Source organism: Aspergillus novofumigatus, assembly GCF_002847465.1.
Source record: "Aspergillus novofumigatus IBT 16806 chromosome Unknown P174scaffold_9, whole genome shotgun sequence".
Taxonomy (NCBI): Eukaryota; Fungi; Ascomycota; class Eurotiomycetes; order Eurotiales; family Aspergillaceae; genus Aspergillus; species Aspergillus novofumigatus.
The window spans coordinates 1,001,184-1,020,905 of NW_020194282.1; the positions used below are offsets into that span (position 1 = coordinate 1,001,184).

The 19,722-nt window shown below is 49.1% G+C and overlaps 10 protein-coding genes across 10 annotated transcripts; 5 read left to right on the forward strand and 5 right to left on the reverse strand.

Moving 5' to 3' along the window:
* Positions 1 to 119: 119 nt before the first annotated feature.
* P174DRAFT_378271 (transcription factor domain protein) lies at positions 120 to 2,444 on the forward strand (the record flags this gene model as incomplete). Its single annotated transcript, XM_024822820.1, has 7 exons — positions 120 to 262; positions 316 to 1,146; positions 1,203 to 1,269; positions 1,315 to 1,507; positions 1,553 to 1,727; positions 1,783 to 1,932; positions 1,985 to 2,444. 7 exons carry the CDS (start codon positions 120 to 122, stop codon positions 2,442 to 2,444), a joined length of 2,019 nt encoding a protein of 672 aa, XP_024678471.1.
* Positions 2,445 to 2,452: 8 nt separating this feature from the next.
* On the reverse strand, positions 2,453 to 3,180 carry P174DRAFT_377927 (NuoB/complex I 20 kDa subunit family protein; the record flags this gene model as incomplete). Its single annotated transcript, XM_024822789.1, has 2 exons — positions 2,453 to 2,903; positions 2,951 to 3,180. The coding sequence occupies 2 exons, from the start codon at positions 3,178 to 3,180 to the stop codon at positions 2,453 to 2,455; spliced, it is 681 nt and encodes a 226-aa protein (XP_024678472.1).
* Positions 3,181 to 4,325: 1,145 nt separating this feature from the next.
* P174DRAFT_498773 (uncharacterized protein) lies at positions 4,326 to 5,214 on the forward strand (the record flags this gene model as incomplete). The annotated part of the gene is made up of 2 exons (XM_024830913.1): positions 4,326 to 4,379; positions 4,544 to 5,214. 2 exons carry the CDS (start codon positions 4,326 to 4,328, stop codon positions 5,132 to 5,134), a joined length of 645 nt encoding a protein of 214 aa, XP_024678473.1. The 3' UTR covers positions 5,135 to 5,214.
* A 3,576-nt stretch (positions 5,215 to 8,790) lies between these two features.
* On the forward strand, positions 8,791 to 10,120 carry P174DRAFT_464275 (uncharacterized protein; the record flags this gene model as incomplete). The annotated part of the gene is made up of 3 exons (XM_024830368.1): positions 8,791 to 8,832; positions 9,059 to 10,054; positions 10,076 to 10,120. The coding sequence occupies 3 exons, from the start codon at positions 8,791 to 8,793 to the stop codon at positions 10,118 to 10,120; spliced, it is 1,083 nt and encodes a 360-aa protein (XP_024678474.1).
* Positions 10,121 to 10,396: 276 nt separating this feature from the next.
* Positions 10,397 to 11,011, forward strand: P174DRAFT_378387 (PLP-dependent transferase; the record flags this gene model as incomplete). The annotated part of the gene is made up of 3 exons (XM_024822831.1): positions 10,397 to 10,685; positions 10,759 to 10,856; positions 10,910 to 11,011. 3 exons carry the CDS (start codon positions 10,397 to 10,399, stop codon positions 11,009 to 11,011), a joined length of 489 nt encoding a protein of 162 aa, XP_024678475.1.
* A 759-nt stretch (positions 11,012 to 11,770) lies between these two features.
* On the forward strand, positions 11,771 to 12,950 carry P174DRAFT_445743 (NAD(P)/FAD-dependent oxidoreductase). Its single transcript, XM_024828405.1, has one exon. It carries the CDS (start codon positions 11,840 to 11,842, stop codon positions 12,944 to 12,946), a length of 1,107 nt encoding a protein of 368 aa, XP_024678476.1. The 5' UTR covers positions 11,771 to 11,839; the 3' UTR covers positions 12,947 to 12,950.
* A 441-nt stretch (positions 12,951 to 13,391) lies between these two features.
* On the reverse strand, positions 13,392 to 15,514 carry P174DRAFT_308641 (fungal specific transcription factor domain-containing protein). The gene is made up of 4 exons (XM_024821645.1): positions 15,473 to 15,514; positions 15,323 to 15,403; positions 14,029 to 15,262; positions 13,392 to 13,980 (listed from the first exon to the last, which is right to left on the reverse strand). The coding sequence occupies exons 2-4, from the start codon at positions 15,328 to 15,330 to the stop codon at positions 13,510 to 13,512; spliced, it is 1,713 nt and encodes a 570-aa protein (XP_024678477.1). The 5' UTR covers positions 15,331 to 15,403; positions 15,473 to 15,514; the 3' UTR covers positions 13,392 to 13,509.
* An 80-nt stretch (positions 15,515 to 15,594) lies between these two features.
* On the reverse strand, positions 15,595 to 15,888 carry P174DRAFT_340155 (Zn(II)2Cys6 transcription factor domain-containing protein; the record flags this gene model as incomplete). The annotated part of the gene is made up of 2 exons (XM_024821702.1): positions 15,595 to 15,703; positions 15,812 to 15,888. Coding segments are annotated over 2 exons (186 nt in total), but the record flags the coding sequence as incomplete, so codon positions are not given.
* Positions 15,889 to 16,987: 1,099 nt separating this feature from the next.
* On the reverse strand, positions 16,988 to 18,369 carry P174DRAFT_425049 (uncharacterized protein; the record flags this gene model as incomplete). Its single annotated transcript, XM_024825249.1, has 5 exons — positions 16,988 to 17,084; positions 17,137 to 17,760; positions 17,844 to 18,200; positions 18,263 to 18,301; positions 18,359 to 18,369. 5 exons carry the CDS (start codon positions 18,367 to 18,369, stop codon positions 16,988 to 16,990), a joined length of 1,128 nt encoding a protein of 375 aa, XP_024678479.1.
* An 810-nt stretch (positions 18,370 to 19,179) lies between these two features.
* Positions 19,180 to 19,722, reverse strand: P174DRAFT_425050 (uncharacterized protein; the record flags this gene model as incomplete). The annotated part of the gene is made up of 3 exons (XM_024825250.1): positions 19,180 to 19,442; positions 19,530 to 19,614; positions 19,663 to 19,722. 3 exons carry the CDS (start codon positions 19,720 to 19,722, stop codon positions 19,180 to 19,182), a joined length of 408 nt encoding a protein of 135 aa, XP_024678480.1.

The window sequence follows — 19,722 nt, forward strand, 5'->3', positions numbered from 1 at the left end:
GGAAAGTATCGGCATCGCTTTCTATTTTTATCCGACATTTTCCGATGATGACTCCCGTGACAAAAAAAGCAACACTCCACGGTGAGCAGACCGTAACAAATCCAACCAGGGAATACACCATGTCTTCCAGAACCAAGACAAAAGTGGCTTGTAAGTCTTGTAATCTTCGCCGAGTCAAATGCGATCGAACCGAGGACAGGGCGTGCATCAACTGTCGAGTGGCTGGACAGGAATGCGAGCCGATCATCTCGCGACGTGGAAAGTATTGACGCCGTTGCCACGCTGGCTATGATTTGAGATACTAAATCTGTCCAGATACGAGCGTTCCAACACTAAAAATCACCGAAGTGGATCAGCTCGTCGAGCTGTTCACTCTCAAGATGGGAACCACCGTAGCCCAACGACTCAACCTCCACTAGCTCGAGCCAGCGCCGGTCCAGATCCCTCACAGTTTGGGACGCCTGGGGAAGAAGCCGGCGAATCTGATCAAGTGCGCAGCCCGCGCTTTATCAACAGGGCCAATAACCCAGGTCGCGGCAAGGAGATGGTGTACTACGGAGACTCGTTCAATCTCAACTACGTCCTACGTGAGATGGGGAATCCGTTCCAAGGCGATTTTGACAGCTCCTCCTTTAAATTTAGCATCGAGGAGTTGTATTTGAACCACTTAGGTCAGCCGACGAAGGATCAGCTCGACGCTCATGAATGCAGCGAGCGCATCCGGTTACAAGAAATAGGCGCATTCCAGCGTCTCGACAAGGAGATCAGCGACGCCCTTATCCAGACGTTTTTCGCTGTAGTGTACCCGCTCTGTCCAATCTTCGATCTTTCAGAGTTCCACACCAAATACAAGGCAGAACAGATCTCCGCGCTTGTGTTGCAGGCGCTGTATTTCGTCGCCGCGGCTCATTGTGAAATGTCATTGATCGAAAAGGCGGGGTTTACCAACCGGTATATGGCTACTTTCACATTCTATCAAAGGGCAAAGGCATTGTACGATGCAAACTATGAATCAGATGCTATTGCTACCGTCCAGGCCTTGTACCTTCTGTCCTACTGGTGGGGTAGCCCTTTGGAACAAAAGGATATGTGGCACTGGACGGGACTCGCTGTTGGCCTTGCACAAACTCTCGGTTTGCACCAGAGGTCAGTTGATATCGCTATTACGTTTAACTTTTCGTCGACTAATTGTTCAAATTCAGTAAGACATATCCGGGCTTACCAGAAAGGCAGCAGAAGTTGTGGAGACGTATTTGGTGGACCGTCTACGTATGTGAGAAGATGACGGACGGAACCCAGCTGACCAGATGCTAGAGTCATGATATCCTTATGGCGCTTACATTGGGTAATACTCCGCACGTCAATGAGGCATATTGTAGCGTGCCCTTGTTGTCTGAGGCAGATATTGACGACGACGAGGAGGACTTGGATGATACGCATCTGTTTGGAAGTTGGACTCAGGAAAGCCGTCTGTGCATTGTTTATCTTGTGGACTTGGCCAAGCGAAGTATATATCTCACGGTCGTCCGCAAACAATGCTAACCTCTTCTAGCTAGTCAGTGTCTTGAAGCCCTCTTCGGTGCCTCCTCGGATGAGTCCAGAATACAAACCAGTCTTGACAGAATTTCTTCATGGCAATCGATCCTTCCCCAAGCCCTACAGCGGAACAGCTCAGCAATCTCCTTGCAAAGTGGCTATTGGACGTCTTTAATCCATCTGACCTACCAGTACGTTACAGTCAATCCGGAATTAGATGAATGATAACTAAACACAGACTGTCAGCACTTGCCAAATCCTCCTTCATCGGAACGGCTTCCATTCCCCAAATAGGCTGAGGATCGGATCACTGCCGTCTGACGTTGCTGTCAATATTGTGCGGATCCTCGAGGACATGATGTCCTCTGGAGTTCTTACCGTGTCGTGCCTACGAACGTATGCTGTTCATCTCTACAGATCCAATGAACAAGAAGCTGACAGATGACAGACTACCGGCTGTATTTGCCTCCCTAAGTGTCCAGATTGCGAACCTTAGTGGAACTTCACCCGATGCAACCGAAATTGCAAAGCATAGAGCGCGCTTCTGCATGCTTGTCCTGAAAACATTGCAAGATCGTTGGACTCCGCTCCTATGGTACTATTCTATGTTCTTGAGGATACTGCACAGAATGGGCTGCGAAGTTCCAGATGGCGGGGGACACAGCAGTAGTTCATCCCATGGTCACTCCGTGGGGGTCTCAAGCGCGGCTGAGCCTCTTCCTGGTAGTCTGTGGACACAACCGCAACGCAACCAGGTTTCGGACGTTTCCAGCGGGTTATTCATGGCGCAAGTCCTGACAGAGGAGGCCGATTATGGTGCAATGATGGAGTGTTTCCCATTCTCCAGCTTCTTGACTGACAGCATCTCTGGACAATCCGACAACCCGTTTGACCAAGCGGGCCCTTAACCATATCCTTATCTCCGGTACCACATCCTCGTCACCTTTGTACCCTTGATCTTCCTCTTCAACTGGAGAACAGCATATAGAAGCGCCTCCGCCGTCGGCGGACAACCAGGCACATAGATATCCACCGGGACCAACCGGTCCACGCCCCGGACAACACTATACGAGTGATGGTAATATCCGCCCCCATTGGCACAACTTCCCATACTGATCACCCACTTCGGGTCGGGCATCTGGTCGTACAGCTGTCGCAGCGCCGGTGCCATCTTGTTGGTCACTGTTCCCGACACGATCATGACATCGGCTTGCCGGGGCGAGGCGCGGAAAATGATTCCCTGTCGGTCTTGGTCATATCGTGGCATTGAGGCGGCCATCATCTCGACGCCGCAGCAGGCGAGGCCGAAGGCGAGGGGCCAGAAGGAGCCTTGGCGGGCCCAATTGATGAGGGAGTCAGTTGTTGTTCTGAGTAGGTTAGTTATGTTGGAGCCGTATGGGGGATGGCAACTGACAGTATATGGTGTAACTTGCCGGCGTTTTCTTCTTTGCTTTGGTTGAACGAAGTTGGAAGCGAGGGGTTGGTTACTGTGTGCTTTTGCCAGCTTGAGGATGCTCGTAACTGGAATTGTAGCACCTTTGCTCTCGGACGGGTATCGATCGCAGAAGTATTTCCATATCGCCCAGATATATCAGGCTTGGAGCATAATGGTCGGAGAGGTGTATATAACCGAGCTCGCATCATATAATGAACGGATGTACCGAGTTAAATTAATAAATTTCTCTATAAGAACAATGTTCATCAAATAAGACCAGCTTCAGAGAGGAGCAGCATAGTATAATATACAATATAATGTCGCCGATATGGCTGTTATCCAGCTAGATTCCAAATCGGCGATATGAGTTCTTGATGGCGGAGGCATATCGCCGACTTGAGACTTCCATCGTAAATCAGACGGACAACAATCCCCGAAAGTGGAGTCAACAACTGAAATTAGATGTCAGAATAGTATTTTCCTGAGGACGAGCCATATGGCATTTGATATTGATACTAGACGGCATTCAATCGATACTAGACGGCATTCAATATCGATACTAGATTATTAGTAGTTAAGAATCATTCTTAAATTATTGAAAATTAGTATAAAGTAGTAGTAATAAAATATATATATATATATATATGTATGTATATTGACCTACTGCATCCGGATTTTGACGATGTCGAAAGGCTGTCCTAGAGTTATCAACATTGTACTCTCTATCTCTCTTCACAGTAAACCTACATACCAATAATTACCTGGATTATCCCTCCTATTGCTCCTACCATAAACTCTTTTCCTATTCCAGGAGCAGTTGCCCCTTCCAATATTGTAGGAGACGTGTGATTCATGTTGGTTGTCAGACAGGTTTTGACCGCGCTGGGAAGGGTATTCAGAGTGACACCTGGTAGGGCTAGGGTGTCATGAGAAGAAGCAAAACAATCTGCAGCGGAAGCTTTGGTGTTTGAACGGACATCACTCGACGGGCTATGCTTACTGTAACAGGCAGATAGCTGAGAAGGGTGAACACTCTGGAATCTTCCATGTCGATCATTAACTGAAGAGAGTGGCACTGCCTCGGGTCCATGGCCTGAAAAAGTCGGTGGAACAAGGAAGCACAATGGGTGTAATGCATAAACAGCTCCGATGGGGTATGCAGAACAAACCCCGTGTGCATGGAATGTTGGGATCCTGAATGGAGGGATCTTATCGTGTGGATGGCCTTAATATTTTCTTTGCTCATCTTGTATGTGATGCTGGTGTAGGAGACTCCATCGTGATTCTAATCTGCATAAAGGGCGCTAGCTTTCCTGTCTCTTCGGACGGCGACCATTTGAGTTGCGATGGCAACATGATGAGAATGGTTGCCTGCATCATGAACTGGTTTCCCGTTGGCGACTTCTCGGTAAGTGACAAAATCCTGTCGATCCGGCGTCATGTGCCAGGTTGCTGCTGTATCAAGGAGCCATGTGTCTGGAGACGGAATAGATGGCACTGAGTTGGCTTGGGCAGGCTTGTCTAAGAGAACAAGTTCCTTGCCTTTGTTTTCCTCTGTGTTGGTTGATTTAGGGGCATTGTGTCTCTCGCGTTCTCGTCGACGACGCGGTGGTGCCTTCTCAGGGTGTTTTATCCAGCAATTCTCTTCCGCGTGTATACCTCGGTTGCAATGGGAACATTTGTTCAATGGGAATTCAACCTTCTGTTCAGATTCACGGTTTGCATGAGGCTGTATACTTCAGTTATGGATCATCCGGCGTCTCCTGGTCGCCAGGGAAATGGCCAGTCGACACAAGGATTCTTCCCACTGCCCGACGGGCCCATGATGACGTTCAATTTCCCCGGCTGGAATCCTGCGGTGATGGATTCTGGCGCCCGGACCTGGCCTCAGGATCTGATCATGAGGTTCTTCTCTACTACGAAAGATATCACGGCTTGGCGGCGGATTATCTTGGGGGTTCTAAGCAGCGGACGGCGCATCGGGTCTCTGTTACTGTCAACCGGGCAGTCAAGCCTTCGCTGGACTTCTCGGCCCAAGCAGAATGCTATCATATTAATGGAGGTTCAGCGGATTTGTACGCTTCCGGTGCTCGTCTGGTCGTTGTCTCTCGGTCAATATCTCCAGCCCCATCTACCAAACTTTCTTCAAAGCCTATTTGGTAAGAAGATGAAAACTTAAATATTGCAATTTCAGCACTAAGTACTCCAGCAAGCAGTAGACAAGATAATCGGCAATGAATAAGCAAGGGTACCATTGAACAGTGAACAAGAATAACATCAGTCGTATCAACATGCGTCCCCATCAACATTACTCAAATCCTTGTGATAAGGTAGCCCCCCAGTTTCCTGGGGCCTGAAGACATGTAACTGAGCCCCCATTCACACGAAGGATCACTTGCCCGGTACATTGACGATTCAGATACGCTGTCAGACGCCACTGGCCACCACCATTGAAGGAGTACTGGGTACAGCCATTACCACTAATGGGTGAACATTCCAGTGCAGAATCCCCCCCTTGACTGGTATCGCCCGCACCGCGACATGCCTGACCAGCGCTATAACAATTGAACGTGTAACTTGCGCGTTTCTCAAGCGAAGATAGAGCGGCATCAGCAGGGTTGGCAGACACGGGCTCAGACGAGACAGCAACTTCGGGATTGACAGAAATGGGAGAGGCAACTGTGACGGGCAGCAGGAACATTGTGGCACAGAGTATGCGCCTCAGACTCGGCCGCGAATTAAGCGATAATTAAGAATTGGGATAGCTTGCGTGTCCAGCCATTGCTGAAATAGATCGTAAAACGAATCTCGGATGCTTGAGTCTGTGGTATTGCAGCGAAAGGAAAGATGCCCTTTGTCCTCGTCAGTCGAGACAAGGGTAATCTCTGAATAGATTTTGCGAAGATGTTCTGTGACATTAGAAACAATCGAGTCTTCAATGGGAACAGGCACAGTGAGTGTGATATGGATCCCGTCTTGTTCTTGTCCTGAGTCCATGCTTTCTCATTAACAGGTAGCGCGCAAGCTATGCTTTTATATTTACCTCCTCTCGCAGTCACAGATGTTTGAAGTAGTTCAGAGTCTCAGAGTAATGAGCTAGATAACAGCGACAGGCATTATATCATGCCATTTTTTCTTGGGCAACATCAGTGGTGTTCAGGCCTGGTGCTTGGAAGACGTCAGTCTCCTGTCGCTTCACCGAATACTGCGCGGCGAAAAGACCACGCTTGCCAGCTATTGGTGTATGAGGCAGCTTATTACTTGCTTGGACCCTTTAGATACTTGGAAACTGGTGCCGTAACCTGGGCGGAGTTCGAGCGAATACTACCTGCCAAGCAATTATTGTCTGGGGTCTTTCCAACTATAGGCAAGGGCTCTCCGGCTCTCCCTCTAAGGTGCACTGCTCTCTCCTTTTCATTATACTTCATCAAGATTTGCGAGTATGTCCATCTAGCGCGGATGGATTGAGGGTTGCGAGACGATTCCCCGTTCTCGAAACTTATCAAGCCAGTCAACAAGTTTAGATAACCGAATATGCTCGATCATTCACTGGGTTCATGGTACACCGTTTTTGAAGCCTTACGCTGCAAAGGTGATTTTCCGTGGCTCTCGACGTAGCGTATAGCGGATGGCATGACCACAAGAATATCCCGTCTCCACAGTCCACAGTGCATACGTGGGGTGCTTTTCCAAGGGCAAGGGAATCTATTTTTAAGGCACTTGCGGCTTTAGCCGCCTCCCCCGCTCGGTGCTTCCGTGCCCCACTTATAGCTGGAGATATAGAAGCATCTCTTTAAAAGGTAATGATTCACAAACATCACCTGACAAAGCTCTAATCTTGCATCAACAGGGCAACTAGCTGGCCATATTGCTTCAAGGTCCGCCATACCCAGGCTCATCCCGGCTGCCGTGCCGCAGAGAATCCGGTTTGGAACACACCCTGGACTAGATAAAGTCCTGTTCTCGAGAGGCTCGGCTATTTTTTTTTTTTTTTCTCTCGCCTACAGCAATCTGTAGACATGCAGGAAACGTGCATTTTCGCAACACGCACATAGAATACGAGTAATTTCTATACTATGTTTCTGTCTCAAGCAGCGAAAATCGTCAGTGAGGCGAGAATCTCGGTTAATCAGGCCCAAACTGCGTTGTAGAACCGCCTGTCTGTTAGAAACGCCAGCCAGAGCCTTGCTTGCAACGTCATGTCCTAATGCATCTCCCCCTCACTCTCGCTCGTAGGCCGAATCTACTGCTCGAATCCAGACATAGGTCTCCGGGCTCCGGTGAGAAACACAAGCGTCGTCATGACAGTGCGCGTCTGGGCCTGCTAATTCCTCACCTCCACATCCCCTCCACCCGTCCCGAAGGAACTGGTCGATCATATGAACCTTACTCCATATACAAGAGGGTGGCCCTTCATCTGGCAGACTGCAGCGCCGACTCTGCAGCTTATTGATGATATGATTGCAAGCAAAGAACTTACCGTAGCCCAAATGGCTGAAGCCGCTAGCTGCCATCAACGCACTATCAGAAGGTTGCGCTCGAGCAAACGGATTTTTGGTACGGTGAAAGCGCCTTTAAGTGGCTGGCCGCGAAGCCTTACTCCAGTGATAATCAAAGTCTTTGTGATTGTCTACTTGAGGAACCACACTTATATCTGGATGAGATGGTGGCGTACATACAAGATATCTTCCAAAAGGAAGTGTCGATGTCCAGCAAGCGACACCGATTTCCACCCCCTCGTCGATGTAAAAGTCGGGCTCAATTTCCTAATGGACTTGCTTGAGATCGAGACAGGTTGCCAGTGTTATGTCACGAGCCTTTTTGATACTGTCTTTAAAAGAATTACTGCTCACCCGGGATAGCTGCCAATTAGAGTAGTTATCCACCGCTTCTTCGAAAAGACCAGCAATCATAGCAGCTCTGAATGAAGCAAGAGAAGAGGGGCTCATGATACGCTTTCGATGGATACCGTCACATAGCGGCGTCACAGGCAACGAATTAGCCGACAAAGCGGCCAAGGAAGCCACAGGATGGCGCCTAGTAGTGGTGTTGTGCGCGGAGTCGATGGTTTCCTATACTAATTAGGGATGATCATAAGGTCTGGTGAGCACAGAGTCTATATTTAATTCCTGTCCACTCCAGAGTCTATGGTCCCCTATATCCTACCTTAGCAGAGTCTATGTTTCCTCCTCTTTTTTTTAATATTTTTATTTTTATTTCTTTTCCCCTTTACTCACTCTCCCTAAGCCACTGACCTAGAGTTGCATGACCGAACTGCTAAAATCAAATCCGACCCTCACCGAACTCGCAGCAGTGAGGGTTTAGTTCCTAGCCTAGGGAATTACACTTAGAGTTGCATTTGGTGCGGGTTGGCACCGAACCGCTGCGGTTTCGGGTTCAAAATTTAAAAATCGCAACCAAATCGAACCCGGTGTGATTCGGTTGCGGTTTAGCTGCAAAAACCCGCCGCTAGGCCTACCTAGGTATAACTAGGCCTATACTAACTAACCATGGTTAGATTCAGTTCGGTTTCAGGTTGGGGAACCGCTAATTTTAACTGCTTTAACCCTTACCATTCCCCCCAGGGCCCCTTCGGGGACTCATCTGACGCCCCCCATCAAGCATGCTTATATAAAATTATGATTTTTATATGAAATATGTGGTAATTATCATCATACTAATCTAGATCTAAAATATAAATTTGATATCTATAGGTTTGATATCTATAGGTTTGAATGGGCGGTGGCTAAAAAATATAATGGTTGTTAATCCTTAGTTATATATATATATATATCTCTGCACCACTTTCATACCAACCTATGACGGAGATGATTATTCCCTTATATCTCAGCAACCACGAGGTATTTTTAAATGATATTTACAGTACTAAATAGCCTTTGGTTCAGGCTATCTAGTGATATTAATATCGATTAAAAATATCTAGAATTTAATGATTTCTAGGTAAAACGGTGCAGGTTGGTTAACTGGTTCAGTTAAAACCGCAAAAACCGTAACCGGCGGTTTTCACCGAACCCGAAGTGATTCCCTAGGCTTGCCCCGACCCCGCACCGCTGCGAGTTCGGTGAGGTTTGCCTGGAAAACAATTTCCATCAAACTGGGTTTCTGCATTGCGTCTCCGGGGACGCACCCGACAAAGCAATCCAGACACTAAAGAGATTCGAGACTGCTGCTACCAACCACCCTATTCTGGGCCCTCATGTCGCGCCATTGAGCGGAAAAGACGATATCCGTCGTTGGTTCTGGCAAGCTGATGGCCATTTGCCGGGATGGAAGGGGTACATCAACAAGTTTGATGGGTATGCCCATTCAGCGAATGCGTTGGCGGCCGTATACAGGGAGACAAAGGCCTCTGGCGTGAATTATGTTCTTGGTAAGCATGGAGCCGTGTCCCAAATCATGTATAAAGATGGCAAAACTATCGGGATCAAGACGAAGGTGGGGCAGTTCCACGCAGCCGAGCTGGTGATCGTTGCCGTTGGCGCAGCAGCCGCCAAGCTCGTCCCTGAAATCGCAACTCAGGTCGTTGCGAAGTCATGGTCCGTTGCACATGTACGTCTCACAGATGAAGAGACCTCTGCATTGCGAGGTATCCCCGTCACCTACACCCGGGATTTGGGATTCTACTTCGAGCCTGATCCCAAGACGAACTTGTTGAAACTGTGTCCCATGGGAGGCGTGTATATCAACACGGACCCGACAACTGGGGTATCCCATGCCCCCGAGTCTCTAGAAGCGAGTGCGTTCATGCCGCATGATGATGAATCCCGAATCCGCCGGCTGCTGGCGCAGACGCTGCCTAAGTTGGCGAAGAGGCCCCTAGTGCGGAAATCCCTATGCTGGTTTGCAGATACAAAGGACTCGGATTTCATCATCGATTATGTGCCGAATACCGCGTCGTCGGTTGTGTTGCTTTCCGGTGACTCTGGGCATGCGTTCAAGATGTTTCCGATTCTGGGGAGCTGGGCGAGAGATTTGCTTCAGGTACCGCATAACAAGCAACCTATTGCCAGATGGCGATGGAAAGAACCAAAGGCAAACCATGCTGGGAACTGGGGTGGTGATGTGAGCTGGAGGCTGGGGCAGTCAAGGGAATTGAAGGACATTCTTCCATGTAGGGTAAAGCTCTAAGTATTCCGCAGCATCAATTAGTTGAGTTTCGCACGCCTCTTTCTGTTATGTCAATAAAGCGCATTCCCTCGTATTAAGAAGCTAAAATTCATCATCATGGTATTGAAGCCCGCTACGACAACCCTTGTTTCCTCTACTCCGTAACGCAAGTACAAATCCAAGCCCCGCACGATGTATCGGGATATGCCCCGATGTAGACACGGGATCACTGCCGACCGAAATACAACGGCCTACAACGTCACAGCTATAAAATGCACCTTTACAACATGGGTCTTTATGGTTGTCCTCCCTCCACGAACTTTCTCTTGGGCACTAACTGTTTTAGGTGAACGAGTTGGCTGTCTCCTCCTGGTTACAGCAACACAAGAGGTAGCCGTTAACTGTCAATCCGTGTTGGAATATCTTCAGCGCTCGGAGATCTCCAACCCGCCTGCATTTGGGGCGCGAATTGCGGAGACTATATTGGCCGATGATACGCTGCGACAAGTATGGTTCGAGGATCTGAAAAGAATGAGCTCTCGGATACAAGCAATGAGGAAGTTGCTCTATAAGCATTTGACTGCTCGTTGTACGCTTCATACTCCGTATATCAACATTCGAAATCTCGGTGTACTGACTACGTCGGATGACTGATACAGCAACACCAGCAACCTGGGATCATATCCTTCAGCAATCCGGTATGTTTGGTTTTCTTGGACTTCCTGCGAACGTTGTAAAGATACTAAAAGGGATGTTTGTGTCGGTCACGGCGTGGAATGAGGTTTTGCTCACACAGTTGGGTTAGATGAGTATCATATCTACATGGCCGAGAACTCGAGAATATCAATCGCGGGCCTGAATTCAGGGAATGTTGAGTACGTGGCGCAATCAATTGCGGAAGTTTTGGCATGAGGACCAAATTGTATTTGAATCGATCTGTTTAGAGCTTGGTTAAATACAGGCTAGCGTGTGACTAGATATTTGTAACTTGACTATGCTGTCTACAGAAGTCATCGCGAGTGCCATCATAGCTTAGACAGTCTTGTGATATCATTATAATACTGAAGCAATCGCATCGCAAGTGTTCACGCTTTTGAAGGCCTTCTCCTTCTTTTATGATAGGTACTTTAGCATATCCCTGGTAATTATGTATTTCTTAAGACACACTGGGCAAAAATCGAGAAATGGATTGGTCTTTGATTGAAAACCAGTGTGGATTGGCTGTGTCTCCTCCGTTTGGCACATTCTTCACACGATTAAGCAATGGCACTGCTGTCTTCAGCCTTCTTTTGTTATACTTTGCATCAAATGGCAGATCTTTCTTCTGATACGGGGGAGATGGATCTGGCAACTACTTGGACATCCCGCATTATACCTGCGGTATACGAGAGAAGTATGCAGAATACCTTGTCAATAAAAATTGTCATGAGTTTTCTCAACGAGAGGGATACAACCACAAACGGAAATACAGATCAAAACATCTGCCGAGAACGATCCGGGTTTCTAGTCTTTGTTTCGTCAATTTGCATATTCGAATGTGGGGACGGTCCGTGTACGGCCCGGTTCATCAGCCAATTCAGCCAAGCAAACTGGTGTGTCCGGCTCACGGCCCGTGAAGCACGACTTGATCACAGTTTTGTCTTCGATAGAGATATAAATGTCAAGATCTGCGCCAGTTTGAGCAATGGAACTCAAAATCAAAGATCATTCAATTTGACTCTACTTCAAACAACGAGAAACATGAACAAGAACGACGGCTTCATCATCGTCGGCGCTGGTGCCTTCGGGCTCTCCACGGCCCTAAGGCTCGCTCAAGATGGATATACATCTGTCACTGTCCTAGATAGATGCATGCCTCCAGTTCCAGATGGGAGTAGTAATGACATCTCCCGCGTCATCCGATTCGACTACGGCGATCCGGTCTACGCTCAAATCGCCAAAGAGGCGTACGACCAGTGGAGGACACCCCAGTACTCCGAGGCGTTTCACCAGGTGCCTTGTCTCTGGGTGTCGCAAGAAGGAACTTTGGAGCAACCTGTGCAGCCCCGTGCGGCGGAGTACAGCCGCAAGACGCGGCAGGTATTGACGGAAATGGGGCAGGAATGGCATGCCGTTTCCAGTGTTGAGGAGGCGAAGAGGCGGTTCCCTGCTTTGAGTGGGAAGTTGGCAACGCCTGGCTTTGACGGGTTTTACAATACTAATGCTGGATGGGCGGACGCGGGTCTAGCTATCCAAAGACTCGCCAGTCGTTGCGTGGCAGCGGGGGTCAGCTTTATTACCGGTCCAAATGGCCATGTCGTCGAGCTTGAGTATGGACGGGATGGAGGGGTTGACGCCGTTCGGACTATCAACGGCAACCGCATCACCGGCGACAGGTTCATTGTTGCCACCGGCGCCTGGACGGCGACTCTCATCCCGTCTTGGAACTCGATGATGGCTACTGGACAGGTTGTTGGATGGCTCCGTCTGACACACGAGGAGATGATTCGGCTTAAGGACCTCCCCATTTACTTCAACTTCTCGACGGGCTTCTTCTGTTTTCCCGTCCATGAAGCCACAGGATACCTGAAAGTTGCGGTCCACGGGTTCGGGTACACGTCGCCACATCCAAAAGCTGTATCTGCACCCCCAAGCTCGGCTGTTTCTGCACGAGCCAACTTCATCCCCGCAGATGGTCTGCAACGACTGTTAGCCGGGCTGAGGGATATCTTGCCCGAACTTGCGGAGCGGGGATTCGAAAAAGTGGGTCTATGTTGGTACAATGACACCCCTACCGGGGACTTTATTTTCGATTATCACCCTGAGCACAAGAACTTGTTCATTGCCACAGGCGGCAGCGGGCAGTAAGTTGGCGCCGAGTATAGCCGCATGCAAAGGATCTGACTGAATCATAGTGCTTTCAAATTCCTCCCTGTCCTTGGGAAGTACATTGTCGGTAGTATCGAGCGGAAGCTTCCGAGCGAACTGCTGGAGAAGTGGGGATTCCCATCACAGTTCCGTGAACGGTTCCGAGATGACGCATTTCAAGGCGATGGCAGCCGTGGAGGGCCTGAGAGACGAGAGATGACACCTCAGGAGCGCGAGGTGTACACCGCTGCTATGGCTGCATCAGTCCGAAATTGTAAAATCTAGAAGGTCAGGAAGAAAATACATATGACCATCGATGCTCGTACATGACGCATAACGTTGATTAGCCTAATGGTGAAATGCTTCTTTGCTTAAAATGAGCCCCGCATATCATGCTCCATTCTTGCACAACGTATGACGTTGTCCAACGACAGTCATCAGAATCATTTCGCACTCCATACGCAAACACGCCGGACGAGAAATACGCACTCACTCTTATGGTATAGGGGGAGGATTACGCTCTGTGGGCCGAGATGTCGAATAGTCAAGGTAGCAGTTGAGAATCATAACTGCTCCGGCAAATAACCTCCAAAGAGCAACCACTCCGCAGCATCAGGCATTGCCAATCCCAGCTCATCAGTATTTGATATCGGCCACTCCGAAGGAAGACAATGCTCAAGAGAGTCTGTAGAGGGTCGAGGCTCTTGAGTTCGTGGTCTTGGAAGATCAACCATTACCTCTCCGACTACATCACGTCCTGTCGATGAAGAATCATCCAGAGGCCACGGCACAGATACTCCTCCCATATGGTGGTCGGGTGAAGAACTCGACGCATCGAATATAGATGCCTTAGCAAAGCTACAGGACGTACCAAAGTCAAGAATATCCCACATCAAACGCTCGTCCTCAGCAGACATGCGAGGTAGATCAGACGAGGCTGGCATGCAGGGAAGAATGCCGGAGAACTCTTCCTGATTATGATACAGTGAACCGTAGTCCTTGCGTCGTTCAGCAATTTCTTTTAACCTATCGGCCTGAAGAAGCATCAGCACTGCTACAATTGCCAATTCGGGTTCACGCACCAAGACTCTCATATTTTCCCAGTACGCCGATAAGCCAGTCACGAATGCCACAAGCGTTTCGTAGTCATTCTTGGCCAGGCGGGCAACTTGCCGCTTTTTACTCTGAGAATGCTCCAACTGGATCGTGGCCGCGATCGCGCAGAGATACCCAATAAATGGGTCGTAGAGCTTGAAGTCCACCTCTTCCATCTCCCGCACAAACCGGGCAATCCATCTGGAATGGATGACGGAGCTCTCGAACGATTTCTGCAGAAAGGTAGAAGGGATGTTTCGCCCGTACTGCCGAAGCTTACTCGTGATGACAAATGGGTGGTGCAGTAATGCCTGTACCGAATGGAAGAGAAATTGAACGCATAGCCAGGTGGACAAGTAAGCACGCGAGTCAGGCTCCTCGCGCGCCCGTCGGCAAAAATCAACATTCATGTAGCGGTGTGTATCCGCGAAGTGCGTTTGAAATTGCATCCAGTCCGACTCGAGACCTGCCCATGTCGAGCCTGACTGCCAGGGTGGGCATCTATCCTCATCAGAAGGCTCGAACACATACTCTGTGAGCTTACCCCAGATAGAGGAAAGCCGAATGAGACACGCCAGAATTCCATCATCTACCTTTTTCCCTAGTTTTCCAGGGCCGTCGTACAGCCTACCACATGAGCCTGAGCATCCACGGTCTGTACCAGACGCATTCGGAGAAGGAAAGGGTAATGTGAAATGCTTGTCGCTCAGGCAGATTGAATAGGTCCGGGAGGCATTGTAATTGCGGTCAAGCATAAAAAACGCCCATGTAATGCGCTTCCAGTCTTCTTGATCAGCTGTAGTCTCAAGCGAGGTGTAGCCATCGCTTCTGTTCAGCCCGACCGACTGTAGCGCTCGAAGTGCAAGGGCGACACTATTGTAACCTCGATCTGACCGACCATCGGAGAGATCTAGTTGCGCCATCAGAAACGTGCCCTGCAGGAAAGGAAGACACAGGCTGCCTGTTCTATACTGATTGACCAGGATGTTCCAAGCCATATTAGTACAATCAGCTGTATTTGGCGCATATGACGGTAAGTCCCCAGAAACTTTGCTGGCCAGTCGAGAGGTAAGGGCGATGAGAGGAAATACCACCTCTGAAGGCAATTTTTCCGCGTCTTTTATCAGCTTATCTCTGGAGAAGACACAATATGGCTGGTCATGAAAGTGATCCAGGTAAACCTCTACCTGAGATCTGATGCATTCCGGCTGAAATGGAGCACTTAAGATTCATCATTCACACAGTTCATCGCAATGGGAATGAAAATCGCCAATGACGTACCATGGCATCCTTTCTCCTGAGCCAAAATTGTCCGTCCTCTCAGATGCTCTGTCCCCGGCACTGCTTGTCGGCAACCTCTCTCTGATTCGGAGTAACATCAGCATGATTGAAGCCAATGATATGATGCGTCTGAACTTGAGGAGAACGTACTGAAGAAGGGTCGTGATCGCATCCAGCCTCTGTTCGATACGCCGGAACTGCTGAGCATTTGGCGCATTTCCTGGTAGCACGTCATCTGGGGTGCGCGGTTGGTTGAGCCCTAAGGGAGCTCCTGATGCTGCACCATTGACTGCCCGCCGCGCGTTGTATGAACAGCGCTGACCAAGTCTCTGACATAATGAGCAAGTCGGCCTCTCGCCTGGACAACGAGCCTTTTTTCGACTTGACGCAGATATTGCAAGTTAGTTGCCTGCTTCATGGAATTGATAGAATCACGTGCATAGGTGTTAACAGCCTAAATTGCCCCTCATTAGGTATAGAGATACATACCGGCATGGTGCGCATGCTTGACGTGTACGTTGTACTGATACTTTATGGACAGTAAGGTTGTCATTTGCGGCATTCATTACGAAAGGAAGTTACAATGGAAGGTGCAGATTGTCGTCAATAGGGAGGAAATCTTAGAGCCACCATGAAGAAAATCACATAGCGATGATTTTCAGAGCACGTGAGCAGATACCTTGACCAATCAACATCCTCCATAATTGGGTAGGCAAGCGGGCCCGCAGCTGAGCGGGCCACCTCATGCGTTTCCTCGCGCTCTCAAGAGATCGGAGGCAGTTCAAAACCTTCACTATGCCACTAAAACCATCTATAAATTTACAAAATTCAGTTGAGCAAGAAGGAGGATAATTCTTTCTATATCAGCCCTTAAAAAGCAAGAGATTTGCAAAGTCCTCCGTTGGACTTCTCTACGGACATGCTTGAAGAGATCGAAAGGGACAGTGCGGGTGGTGCAACATCCCATCATGCTGATGCGAGAGGCACAGGATATGATCAGTACGCAACATTTTCAGGTGCAGGGAGTGGTAAGCCATGAGCAATCTACCAAGGCCAGAGAGGAGTTCAAACGGAAGTACAGGCGAAACACTGAGGACCTGCGTGAACTAAAAGGCGCATGGCCATTTGATTAGTCTCTTGTTTCTGAAGAACCTGGAAAGTTTGTGTTCTGGTCACAGCTTCTCTTGAAGGGATCCTTCCTATATGCCCAACCCAAATGATTGACGATTGGGTTGTTTGCAAATACTGTATTGCATCCCATCTCCTTTTTGGGCGATGCTAAGTACGGAAAGTTCCTATATGATTGACACGGCCATGGATACTCGGTCATCCACTTTGATAAATTACGTCTCTAGGGGATTCATCTGCATCCACAGCTGACCCCCGTCGGTGTTTACTGGTCTTGCTAAATCGCTCGCTTGTATGCTAAACCGGCTCCCTGAAAGACATACTCTGCGATATCCAAGTCTTCTGGAGCAGTGGTTCATTCATTAGTATTCGTTCCCATTGAAAGGCCGAATCCAACCCCTAACACAGCTAAGAATCTGGCAATTTGACAGTTTGGAGCACTTCGCTCTGACAAGCCCTGAGCTTTAATGGAATAACCAGTGAGCTTCTGAACTCGCTCCTACTGGGAAACTCGGCAGTGTTTCTTCACATATATCGTCATGCGCGAAAAGTTATCATCATGGTCTTCGGGAACGGAAACTGATCATAGCACGTTCGGATCATCTCTCTGACGCGAGGGGAGTCTGGGTCGGTGCTGTTGCCAATATTAACCAAACAAGACCATCATAGACGCGAAGGACACGTACAGGGCATGTTCCGGATCTTCCTCTTTGACAGTACACCAGATGAGAATCGACGGACGGGCAATGTCCGCAACAATCTCCTTGACACAAATGTTGGGGTTGCAGGAAAACACGAGGGAGGCATCGTCCATTTCCAGGAAGCCCTCCGGATCCTCGAGCACCTTGATATCCGATTGCTCAAGAACCAGCCTATCTGTCTTGGAATATCCCGGGTCCTGCACGTAACATGCGACCTCGCTGGTACCTAAATTGTATTCCTGCAGAAAGCTCTTTATCGTTAAGAGGAGTGCATGTTGAACGGCTGATCTTCTAGATCCGCAGCGCTCCAATGTCGGGGTGAAAGACCCGCATGCCATACCTATCACCTTGGCGATCTTGGTATTAAGATTCAACGACGAGAGGGTGGATTTGATGTCTCTCCATGGTTCGCTCCCTTCCCAGCCCCGCAAGGTAGTGTCCAGGAATTCCAGTCCTGAATTAAGATCCCCCAGGGGTTCAGGCTCAGGCTCTTGGCCGACGCGAGTCATCCAGTGTTGTATTGCCACGCTGCAATACGCCTGGGACAGACTGTATTCCAGCAAATCTTTGAGCCCTGTAAATGAGCGATAGGAAATGTGCGGGGTGGTCCTTGGAACATATCGTGGAATTAGCCAAAAATTTCCTTTCTCGCGTTGTCAAAAAATGGATAGAAAAGAGATGTTTATTCTCACAGCACCCATTGCACCCGTTTCTCCTCTCCCATGTCATCGTCGGGCTCCCAAAGCGGTTTTATGTCGCCGGTTTTCACAGGCCATTCGTAGATCGACCCATCGAACGCTTTCACGTAAATGGAGTCGCCCTTTTTGAGGGGCTTCCGCAGCTGGTCGCGCACATCCTGGAGGGAATGGCGGGGAAAGAGCGGTCGTCCTGCTTGATACCACTGGTCGATGTTGGCGACGGCTTCGGATTCAGTGGGTTCCCACTCATCCGCGTCTTTTCCATCGCGAAGGGGGGATCGATCCAGGTGTGCATGTTGAGTGTTGCAACGGGCTGCGTGGACGAGTTGGACAGTTGAAGATGACGAGGAGCTGCTCAAGTCGCGTGTTACCCCGCATGCTGGCTTCCATGCAGTACAAGTATACCGGCTGACCCAATCCGCACATCCATATCAACCCACGCAATCTGCACACTGGATTGGATTTCGGTTGGCCCTGGTCTAACCCATATCTAAATATGTTAAACATACCCGATATGCATGGCTATCAATAACCCATCAAAAGCATGTGAGAGTGACTCATGGGCTCTTAGAACTAATAAGCTTAACTAACCTTAATCTAGACCTACGCCTAGAGAAGGATATATATATATATATCTATATATATAGATAGATAGGTAGGTAGATAATAGCGCGGCTAATAGCTCATGGCATCCATCAATAAATCGATACGTATATATATGTGCGTGTATATATATATATATATACATTCATATACTTACTGTTGCACGCTCTCTGGATGGTGGCTGGTACACCGGGGCGCACGTCACACCCGCTGTGGTAGAGCTCTCTGCAGCATAGGGTACAAATTTCCTCCCTCTTTGCAGGACGCGAATGGGCACTCATTGCAGCTGACGGCCATGCTTTCTGGGGGAATAGCGAGAGCCGAAGTGATTTTGTCATTGTTAACATTGAAGTAGCTTCTTCTCTTTCCTGTTTGCGCCTTAGGGAGAGAGGGCCAAGTCTGTGTGTGGCCCTTGTTTGCCTCCCTTGCTGGAGGACCCGGGCGAGTAGAGACCCTTGATTGGGAGAATATTGTTCATTACGATGACCAACAAGAGTTCCTTAATTGTCATCAGAGTTCGTCCTGGTAATATGGCGGACCCAAGGGGGCTCCCATTTGTAGTCCTTGCCTATCCTTCCATGGACCAGCATGGATGCTCATTCAGGATGCAATCGTCCACACAGCTGATGTCTGACGCTTCAACCACCTCCCCACGGTAGGAACGTATCATCCGGCCACACTCATCGTAGAAGACAATAAGAAGCTGTGGGATGCGCAGGAAGATTCTCTACCAGTCGGCCCCAAAGCCGTATATTGCGGGATTATCCAGAATGTTTACTTTACGCCCCAACTGGCGCTTCAGCCTGCTAACTATACTGGAAAAGGCAGCTTCTCTTGAGGGCTCATAACACGTGCGGAGCCAGGGCACCCCTTCACGAAAACGTTCGGTTGCCGGCCGGCGCACACGGTTCAGTAACCATCGCTCCTCCGCGTCAAATTCGACCAACGGGGGACCACGCTGTCTTAGTATGATCTTTGTAAGGCTAGCCCCTGGGCGGTGGTCCGTTAGTGTATCTAATTCCGTCGTCCAGGGGTTGATAAATGGAGACAGAGAAGAATGGGTCAGTACCTGCTGACCGTTGACGCCGAGGGTCAGAAATTCGGCAAAAATCTTCTCCCGCTGGACCTCGGGAGAAACGGGAGAATCTTCCTGCCATCGTTCCTAAGGGAAGTGAGTGCAGGCTTCAATAAACAATTTCTTTTGACTCACCAACAGGAACATGTCGGCAGCTGAGATGAATGGATCCTCCATACCCTGCATTTGATCCAT